The following is an 11,314-nucleotide window of genomic DNA, read 5'->3' as shown; positions in this document are numbered from 1 at the left end:
ATATAAGTGATAGATGGTTTTCTTTCTTTTGAGTATATTCAAAATTACTCAGAACCGATATTTTTCTATCAATTTTATTATCAATCTAGGATAATCGAAAATGAAGAAGGAAAAAATATTTGTATCCATCAAATTTCAGGAAAGCATGTTTCATAATAACGTGGAATCAAGACGATAGATAAACACCAATAATTAACTAATGTAAATTATGTCACAGTAAAAGTTTTCAATCCAGGAGGGTGCCCGGGGGGTATAACCCCTCTCTCTGAGTATTTCCGATCCGCCCTCCACCCCCCAAAAAAAATATCTTTCAAAATCAAAACGAATTTTTTACTACAACAAAATTCACCTCGCGGAGAATATTGTTTAGAATCAACACTGCATTTTATAATTATAGGAGCAGCAGGTATTTTTTCTGAATTATGAGTATTTCAAAAATAATGAAACTCCCACAAGGTTCAACCAAGGCTATAAATATAGGTACTCCAACTATGCAACAAAAATTTTACTTTCAAATCATCTCTGAGAAAGATATCACAAAAAAATGACAATGATTTTTCTTGTTTTATTTTTTATATTTAACTGAATAGTGATCCAAATCTAAGAAATTCTTCTCATTTCATTTCAAACGAACTATCAAAACTACCCGCTACTTTATCCTATATTTTTAGTGGAAATACAACTTGACATCGAAACGAAGGTGTCAAATTGTTATTTCCTTTCAATATTAGTCACAAACTGAATTGAATCTCTGCGAAAGAACTGAATTGTTGATTTCTCAAATAGGGCTTGAGGCCAAAAATTCCTTGCCGTCGCCAAGTTGAAGACTTGGCTTTTGTCTATATTATCCTCGATTCATTTTAAAAAAATCAATGAAAAAAGTGAGAACATTTTCAATTGAAACAGGCATTAGATTTTTCAAATTATTGTCATTCAATAAATTGAATATTGATATATGGATATTAGTTTCATTGATATCTTCATCGACTACATAATCTAGCCAAGAGATATTTCATATAAGAGAAGTGAAGCTAACCGAGAAATTCAAGCAGTTTTTGCAATCATTGTTCTCTAATCCCGAAGAACGCATAAGAAAATATTATTTTTTTTGATGGACTAGGAAATAATATTCGGGAATTTTAACAAGATAATAATTGAATGAAGATGAAGCCGAACAAAAATCAAAGAAAAACTTTGAAGAAGGTTTTCATTAGTTCAACTTCAATTCAGTGAATAATGTTCAAGTAATATCGCAACTCAATTAAAGAATTTATGATAAGCGAATTGACCTTTGTAACGATTTGTTGGTTGCTAAATGGCGAATACGCTAGTTCCGCTTTTCGTGAAATACTTAATTGTTCCTGGGTTATTCAAATCCGAATCATAAAATCATGAGTAGAATTATAGAGGTATTTCTTAATAATATTTGATCAAAATGAAAAATTTCAAGATGAATTAATTTAGTTCTTTCCAGGAGAATCTAATTGGATTAAATTTTCTAGAAATATATTTTTCTGTTTCCATATTTTCTGTTGAGTCGAAATATTTATTAGATAAATCCCACTCTCTTCATTTCATTTCTACTGAAAGTCTTAAATTCCTCTCAAATTTTTCATCAAGAATGAGGAATATCATTATTCATCATTTATGTTTAAGAATGCATGTGTATGTTACTCACCTCTGATTATGCTCTCATCAAGAATAATAAAATAATTATTGTAATAACACATGTAAACTTTTTTGTTTTAAATTTTATTCAAAAAATAGTTCATTTCAATTAATAGGCAATTGTGATCATCCTGAAACATTCGTGAAAAATAAAATAAAACGTCATGGTTAATCGATTACGTCAATTTGATTGAAAAAATCATTTTATAGATCTATCCTAATAATGAATTTATAAACATGAAAGTGAAAGAACTGAGTAATCTCTAACAACTTTGTTGCAATTGCAATCAATAATTAATTGAACTGTGATAACGATTTTTCAACATTTGAGCAATATAACACAACTTTATCTCAATTACCATTTTCCTTCCTTTTTTTTTGATAAACATTAGAATAATCGAAGGAATTCAAAATTGATTTATCACTGTTCTAAACCATATTTTATTAATACTATAATTTTCATTTACAGAAGTAACATATTTCATATAGTATTCGCATTTTGAACACAACCTGATCAGGTATTCGAACAGAGAGACCCAACATTTCTTAGAAAAATAGATATATAAAATTACGAACTGTACTAAAAACAATGAAAAAAGATATGCAGATCCACCTTCAGTGATCTAGTAACAAAAATCATAGAAAAAAAATTAATCTAACAAAAATTCAACAGTCTTATCTACATGAATGTATCAAAAAAAAACGCTGTAACCGGAAGGTACACCACATAAGCGTCACTTTGTACAAATCCACAAAAATTTCGAAAACACGGTTGCTCAGTGGTGGGTTAACCGTGGGGTCGACATGCATTATAATCTTCGACCCTGGAGATGATGTCATAGGTAGAATTCGGGCGAACTCTGTCCATCGGAGTTAAGGCTGGCTACGTGAGTTCTACCCAGGTGTATTCTCTGCTTTAGGAGATCCCGTTCTTGGATCACCCTGGCCAGTTCGGATTTTATCTTCTGGAGTTCAACCTGGAGTTCTCTGTTGGCATGTTCTAGATGCTCACGTTGTTCATTGCGTTTGTGTCTGCAATTCTGTGCGTATCCTCTGTTTTTTAGGGTCCTCCGTTTCTGTTTTAGTCTAACGATTTCGTCTCTGGGGCATCCGTGGAGTCTTTTGTTGAGTTCTCGCACTGAAAGGGATACTAGCATATCGTCATCTAATCCTCCCCCTTCCCCGCATGTGGAATAGTCGCTAGCGTGGCTGTTGGTCAATCTGGGTGATATAGCACTCGCGCCACTACAAACTGAGAGTGGTCTTTGATGATGAATAGCGTGATGGTTGTTGTCCATACCCGGAGGAATGTATTCTCGCCTTTCCCAATCTCCATCACCTCCAACACAGTGCATGGGACGTAAATCTAAGGGTTGGGGGTCTCGTATAGTCCACATCCAGTCCTCCATGAAGGCAGGAGCCCGACAATGACCTGGTGGTTGGCTTGGTGGTGTTTCTGGTGGTGTACCTGGATCGTTCATCAACGGCATATTGATAAGAACGGCCTGTTGTCCATACAAAGTTTCTGGTGGAGGTGACAAGGAAGAATACCTGCGATCTTCTGAGTCTTCCTGTATCCAGGTCTCGCTTTCGACCAAATTCCTTCGGTCCTCCCGTTTGACGGTGACATCTTCGAGGTGATCGAGGACGAAATCCTGCACGTACTCCTCGGCAAGATGCTGATCGTCCTCCATTCTTCTTTCACTTTGAATATGCATCCGTGTAACTTCACTGTACGCGTACAAAGCCCGACTCACGCGCGTGTGTCTCCGTGTGTAAATGTTGGCCGATGAGAAGGCAGCGTTAGATTGAGCCCCCGGCGTTCGGCGTCTGCTCTCGCGTGCTGCGGAGAGGCGGCGTCGGCTGATCCAGGAACCGCCCCCGCGACGCTGCCATAGGCGCGTCGGATTTTATTCCGGAAATTTGTTTATACCTCTACAGCCAGTCAATACAGAGAATATTCACACCATATTGTTCTTATGCACGTCCATTGTACACTGCGATCGGGATAAAAGACGAAAATTACACCCACTTTATTAACAAGTCCACGGTTTTATGCCGTCCGGGTAGTTTTGTGCATTGGGTTTATGGGCGATAACTTTTTCCGAATTCGAAATCAGGGGTTTTCTGCTGGAAAATTTGTATGGAGTCTGGAACGGCCAGGGTATAAAGGGTGATGTGAGCTGGTTGCTACCCGGCATTGGTTATTGGCGTATAAACTAAGTTTTCCGCTTTGGATACGTGATTTTATTCGTTTCGACAACGTTGATGGAAAATTTTAAACGTGAACTGGCGCGAATAAATCTCGTTTGAGTTAAGGGGAAAACATGAAGTTGAATACTTTGGTTGAAATTATTGCAGGATAGTTCAACGTTGCTATAATTTTAGATGTATACATATTCGTGATAAGTTAAATAGAAATGTCGAAAGAAATATTGAATAGAATCCTACGTAGATTACAAGTACCAATTGATCATTTCGAATTCTAATTCTTAAAAGAATATCTTTCTTTTCACAACTCTTCTACTTTAGCGTGTAAACACTTAAAATTTGGAAATAAAATAAATACGAAAAAACAAAAACTGCTTCAACGTCGTGAGATAAGAATATTTCGGGAGCTAGCCAGTTCACCAATTCATTCTTGAAATCTAATCTGGCTGAAGTCTTGTTATAACTCAATAAATATACATATTATGTTAGTACAACAAAGCGATATCCTTTCTAGATATCTAAATAACATTCAGATCGAAAGTTGTTCATTTCAATTTTGTGTTGAATAGCTATTAGTCATTGATCATTTTTCACAGAGTTTTTCGCAATTTAATAATAATTTTCTTCGAATGAAAATTATAACCACCATGCCAAAAAGGGAATGCATGCTATTTCATATCAGCAGCAAATCTTCAGCTCTGAACTGAACTAAATAGAGGTATACCTAATCGAATCTGTAGTTACGGAAATATTGTGTTATATTTTCGTTTGAATTTTCTTTGGTTCTGGTAACCCAATCAACACGAAATTTTGCATCAGAATCGTTATTTTATATATCGGGTGACCCACTTTGAGAGGCGGAAAATCCAAGAGACCATAGAGAATCGGAAACTAATATTCGTTCGCCTAATGAACTATAGTCGGGGAATGCTTCGTTTACAATGTTCGAGTTTAGAACAAACAATTTTTTATGCCGAACGTCTGAACATACATATATCAATGAAATTTTCTAGGCCTCGATTTCCAGAGTAGTAGCAAGTTTTGTGATTGAAACTATTTTTTTCCTCTGCCAGTGGCGTCCGTACTAGCATCTTGACTAGGCATATTTGAGGAAAAAATATGGCACCACTGCTTTCCATGAAAATTGCAGCAATTCTGAATTACTCATTCAAGTTCCTTTTCATTTTTCACAACTTAGCAAAAATGATATTCGGATCATTACAGGCATGTTGGAATACATAGGTACTTGAAAAACAATGGTTTTTAGTTTTAGTAACAAGGAATACCAAGATATTCATTTTGGTTATAATTTTGTGATGAAAATACAGAAGCCACTGTTCGTGAATATCGAAGAAATTATTATAACAGAAGAATGTCAGATGCTGATGTATTCATTAGAACATATCGAAAGTTTCGTAGCTTTAGCCTCCGTGAGAATAAGAAAATTAACAGGAGGCGTCTAAATAATTACCAAAATTGTATTATTCGTATTTTTTTTTTAAATTTAAGGCTTTTTTTTTATTTTAAGGTCCTTTTCTAAGAAAGGAGATGAACAATTTCAAATACCGAAGTCTCAGATGAGGGGTTTTGCTATAAGAGGTTTCATCTTGAAATTTAAAAAAAACTAGTTTCGATATCAAAAAGAGTGTATTTCAAGAGGAATAATATATTTATTTCATTAAAAAGGGGATATGGCATTAATGATGGAAAGCGTATGTTATTGAAAGCCAAATGGCCACTACGTTTACAGTTGCAGCCCCATTATTTTTTCATGAAATTTTCCATGGCTGATTCGCACATTGTCGGTGTATGTTCTCGATAACTTCAGAATTCCATCTTTAGGATCGTGAATCGATTGTGGAGCATTGCCAAATGTCTCATGTGGCCCCAAAAAAAGTTTGAAGGTGTTGAATCACAAGATCTCGGTGGCCAATTGTGATCACCTCTTCAAGAAATAACAATGAGGAAAGTTTTCTTGCAAAATTGCGATTGTTTCGTTGTGTGGCACGACACGCCGTCTTGTTGAAATAAACGTTTAGACTCCTCGTCTACTTCAAACGTTAGGAGAAAGTCTTGTTTTTTCCTCCATATTCCTCATTCCTGCGATGCAGAGGTCCAACTCTCAAACCAGCGGTTTGGTGGTCTTCCTGGGAGTCTTGCGGTGTTAGGTGTTAAGATTCTTTATGCAAAATACGGTGTAATGTCGTTTGTGAAATGTCCAATTTCTAAGATCAACGAGGAATCGGGAATCTGGGTTTTCGTCAACACTACGGGATACAGCAACAATATTTCTATTCATCACATTACTAACTTGTCCCAACATCTCAAACTTTCTCACCAGTTCACTATTGCCGGCCGAAAAAGTGCTTCATGAGGACCCAAATGTGATTGACTTAGTTTTGAGTACTGTGATTAAAAAATTTTCATGATTTTTGTAGTGAATTTTAACAATTTCAATGTATTGTTAAAGCATGTACCGTTGCATATTTAGTATTGTCGTAGCTTTTACTTGACAGCTGCCTAGATAGTGGGCTATTTAAAATGAAGTTTTAATGGTACATTATTGACAAGTGTGGCGAAACCAGTCCTATCAATATTTTAGTAATAAATCGTGTGTATAGCATATCTTATTTTTATTTCCTTCATCTCAAAGAACTTCTTCAATATGAAGGTTAAATAAATTATGTATGTATAAATAATGTACTCAAAATCTTCTTATTCGTCTTAATCTTCGTTTCTTTTTTTATGAAAATATATATGGCCTCATTTCGAGTATATTTTTTGTGCGTACAAGTATCAAACCCATAGGTTTGAACCTAGGTTTCATGTTCAAATAAAAATTTCAAATATTCAACTCCCTATACTATTGAAAATATTGTAAAAACTTTGTAATACTTAGAAGAATGGAATTGTACCATGTGTCAATGACCTAGTTTTCGAGACACGTTAATTGAAATAAAAAAGACGAATCAAAAATACGCTTTAAAATTTTTTCTGTTTCCACATTTTATAATTTTCGTGAAATGAAAACACCTCATGACTCCTCCTAATTACATATCCCGTATATTTTTGACATGGATATATTATTGCATAGTCTGCAGGATATTGCCGAATTCCCAGCGAGTCGGTTGAAGCCATCAAAATACGGATGGGCCATTTTATTGACTGTGCGTGCAAATAGAACAGCGAACTTGCTCAATTATTTGTTCACAATTAAAATTTCAGGCATATTAACCCTTTACCGTGATGTTCAGTAATTCGCTATTTGAACAATGGACCATTCGCGAATGTTCTAATTACATTAGAGATACAAGCGTTCGTTAAGTTAGTGCACAGCATCTGGGCCCATCGCAACAAACAATTTTTGGGTAGATTCTAGTTGGTTTTACTTAACTACTGCTTCGCTCTGGGTTAACCTACGAGTATAATTGACAAGTCGAATACGAAATATTTCCCATCGAAAACTTTTTTCAGAAATTATAGAAAAATTCAAATGTCGAAAAAATTACTCCTCAACTAACAATAATAGTATGGAATATGGAAAGCTTACTTTACGTCAGTAGTTTTCTAATTTTTTTCAATATTCTGTTCACATTTTTTATGATTTTGACGAAATTCTTTACAAAAATTTGGCACGAAGCTCGAAAACATTATTTTATAATATATGTATAATAATTTACAAACTGAGTTTTAAGTATGGAACGCCTCAATTATCTCGGAAACGTATCGCACGAATTTATAAATTTTGGTGTCCAAGGATCTTATGATATGGCCGATATTATAAAGGAATTTCCATTGTTTTCAGAACTTCCATTTTTCCGGAATAATAATGAACTTTGTTATTTTAAATGGACCACCTGTATATTTTTAAATTTGGAAATCCTTGAGAAATACTGAATATTTTTCATGAAAAGTTCTAGTCCTATTTATCCCAATCTCTATGATTTTCATTTACATAGCAAAATATAACATTCTTTATAACTTTATTAACACATTCCGTGTGATTAGCCTGTGGGTGATAATGCACAATGAACTTTATTCCAACACCATATGAAGATGCGAATTGAAGAAACCTATTACTTCTGAATTGAGGACCATTATCCAACACTAAAAATTTCGGAACACCAAACATCATGAATACATGGTCCTCAAAACATTCTATAATATTATCCGAAGTGGTAGATCTTAAAGGGAATAGTAAGGGGAATTTTGAGAAATAATCGCAAACTACGAAAATTAATTTGTAACCACGAGAGGATCTAGGAAGAGGTCCAAATATATCAGCGGAAACCAATTCCCAAGGCCTATTCACGTAATTTCTTGTCAACATGAAACCTACAGGAGCCTTTTGAAGAGTTTTATACCTGTTACAAACCGAAAACGATCTAATGTAGGAAGAAACACCAGCCTTCATCTTAGGCCAGTAAAAATTTTTCAAAAATTTTCCCACTGTTTTATTCATTTCAAAATGACCAGATTTGATGTCATCATGATGGGAGGAAATGATTTGTTATCCGATCCGGTTTTGGAACAACCTTTTTTTAATAATCTTGATCTTCATAAACCAAGTCAGGATATTCTAACTTAGTGTACAGTAAATAAAATCATTGATGACCTTCCAATTGCTATACTTTTCAGGAGTGCTTTTAACCATAGACCATTCTTATGTACCACTTATCAACTGATCCCGAATCATCATCTACTACACAAAACTTATACAAAAAGTCCGGTACAACATTTTCTCTCCCGGGGCTATGAACAATGTCAAAATCATATTGTGCTAAGGCCACAGCCCATCTCGCTAGACGACCGCGAGGATCTTTCAAATTATGTAACCATAAAAGGCTGCTATGGTCTGTTATAACAGTAACTATAGAACCTTCGATATATGGACGAAATTTTTCGAGACTAAAGAGCACAAACATTCAAGTTCTGTTGTGGTATAAACACGTTCGTTAGTCGTCAGGTACCTACTAGCGTAAGCTACAACTTTATCACCTTCAGGATATTTCTGGGTGAGTACAACTCCTAAACCGAAACCCGAAGCATTACTTTGAACAACGAAAGGGATATCATAATTTGGACAAGATAAAATCTATGAAGAGATAAGAGCTTGCTTTATATGATTGAAAGCATTTTCGCAATCTTGACTTCATGCAAAAGGCTGGTTTTTCCTCAAGAGTCTATTCAGAGGGGCGGAAATATGAGCGAAATTTGGTAGGAACCGACGGTACCAACTGACCATACCCATAAAACTACGAATTTCCTTTATAGAAGTGGGTCGTGATATATTTACTACAGGTAAAACTTTTTGGGGGTCCGCTCTCAGACCATTTTTATCAACTACATAGCCCAGGTCATTTATTTCTGGTTTAAAAAATTCTCATTTCGAAATATTCAAAGATAACCCTGCGTCCAAGAGTATATTCAAGATCAAGCGTAATATTCTAATATGATATTCAAAAGTTTCACTGACCACGACAATATTGTCAAGATAAGGAAATGCAAATTCCGTGAGTTCCCCCGTTTTAATCCTATCTATAAAACGTTGCCACGTAGCAGGACTATTGCAGAGTCCGAATGGAAGTCTCTTGAAATGGAATAGACCTCTACCTGGAACGGTAAAAGCAGTGTATTTCTTCGAAGATTCACCCATAGCTATGTTCAAAAAGCACTCTTTATATCTAAGTGGGATGTTGAATTCGAGACAAAAAAGTAGCTTTTATATTCAAAAAAGTAGAAACTTCTACTAAAATAGACAAATCTATTCCTGGCTCCCATTCAAAATTTTATTCATTAGATTGCGGACGACCAACAACAAAATACTGCACAGGCTTTTTATTTTCGACAAATGACAGAATGGCCAGATCACCAGATTTAAGGCTAAAAACATAGTGAAGCCTCGCCTCAAGCATCAAAAACAAATACATGTAACTGAACTAGGCCGTTCATAGTGAAGCATCGACCATCGCATCGACCCAGGCATCAAGCCTCGCCTTTCCCGAGGAATCAAATCGAATATCGATTTGATTTTCAGGACTCTGCAGTCTGCAGGCATGAGGCCCGAAACTCGATATATTGGTGCGCTCAAGGTCACGTAATCGCTAGACGTATATTGTTGTTAGTCAGCGTCGTAGTAAAGTCAAAAGTGAGAAGAGGTGAAAATTATATTTTGGTATAGAAATGGATAAAGAGAAGTTGATAACTGAAATATTCAATCGACCTGCAATATGGGATAAAAGAGACAGGAGATATCACAACAAATATGTGCTGGATAAGGCATGGACGGAAATTGGCAATATAACAAATATATCAGGCGTTTGCCTGATAAAAAAACAATGTAAATAGAACAGAAAACCAATATTGTAGCAAACTCTTTTATATTTTGTATTGAATATACGGTTATTTCTCTTACAATTTTAGACACTGTCGATGCTCCAACACGAAAAGAAAATCCTAAGCTCTTGAAAGAATTTCCTGTAGCAAGGTACCTAAAAATTTGAATACAATGAAATTTTCTGCAGAAACAATCATCATAAAAAACTCTTCTGCGAAAACCGCAACTCCATAGTTATCACAGTTAAATAGTTACAGGGTGTTATTGCTGTACCTTTTTTTCTGTTCAAAATTTTTCATTTCTGTAAAAACATTCTTTTAGCAATGAGTTTCTCATGAAAATTGAACCTCAGACAACTACATCAGTTTCAGTCTATCTCCAGAAAAACTTAATGAGAAAAAGACTGATAAAAAACAATATTTTTTTCATTTTGTTCAAAAATGCTTTATATGATTTACACAAAAAAGTGATTAGTTTCCTCGTCTTAATGTTATCACAAGTCATTCCTCTATATCGATGGGTTTTTTATGTTGAGTAAAAAGTCGATGATATTCGCCAAACTGCCTCCGTAATCGGTTGACCGGGTGGAAACTACATTCTCGTTCATTATTACTGGTATTAGTGATCCACCATTTTACTGCTGCACTTGCATATACATCGCAATCACTATCAGAAAACCTTTTGAATATTTCACTACTTCCTCTTTCCAACACCTTCCTACGACTGTGGATTCACAAATCTTACAACTGCCTTCATATATTCCACACTATGTGTGCCTGCTAGATGCGATGCTTGAGACGAGGCTTCACTATGTTTTTACCCTAAGTCCACATGATTTATTTCTCAGGAAACATTTGAAAAAAACCTTTGACGAAACGAAATTATATAGCAGAACTAAAGAGGAAAATAACTAAATAACGATGCAAGGATAGTTTGATAACTGTTATGGTGGAAGCACCGTGGTGTCACGTACAGTTCCGTTCCGGATCTAGGGGACAGGGGGGTATTGGTAAGCAGGAATTCCTTCCCCCGGGTAGCAGATTTAGGGGGCGGTAAATTTACGCCTTGGCAGGCGTTTAACTTCTTCTTTGTGGTATA

General features: G+C 35.3%; 1 protein-coding gene across 1 annotated transcript; it reads right to left on the bottom strand.

Moving 5' to 3' along the window:
• Positions 1-2,095: 2,095 nt before the first annotated feature.
• LOC123678389 (transcription factor MafB-like) lies at positions 2,096-3,556 on the bottom strand. The gene has a single exon (XM_045615394.1). The coding sequence runs from the start codon at positions 3,384-3,386 to the stop codon at positions 2,505-2,507; it is 882 nt and encodes a 293-aa protein (XP_045471350.1). The 5' UTR covers positions 3,387-3,556; the 3' UTR covers positions 2,096-2,504.
• Between the last annotated feature and the right edge of the window lie 7,758 nt (positions 3,557-11,314).

This window comes from Harmonia axyridis, chromosome 4 (assembly GCF_914767665.1).
Source record: "Harmonia axyridis chromosome 4, icHarAxyr1.1, whole genome shotgun sequence".
Lineage (NCBI taxonomy): Eukaryota > Metazoa > Arthropoda > Insecta > Coleoptera > Coccinellidae > Harmonia > Harmonia axyridis.
The sequence above is the reverse complement of the archived record's forward strand: the minus strand, read 5'-3'. Positions and strand labels throughout refer to the sequence as shown.

What these genes read in the sequence shown, in the direction of transcription:
- LOC123678389 (XM_045615394.1), bottom strand. Translation starts at nt 3,386, where the DNA reads ATGCATATTCAAAGTGAAAGAAGAATGGAGGACGATCAGCATCTTGCC.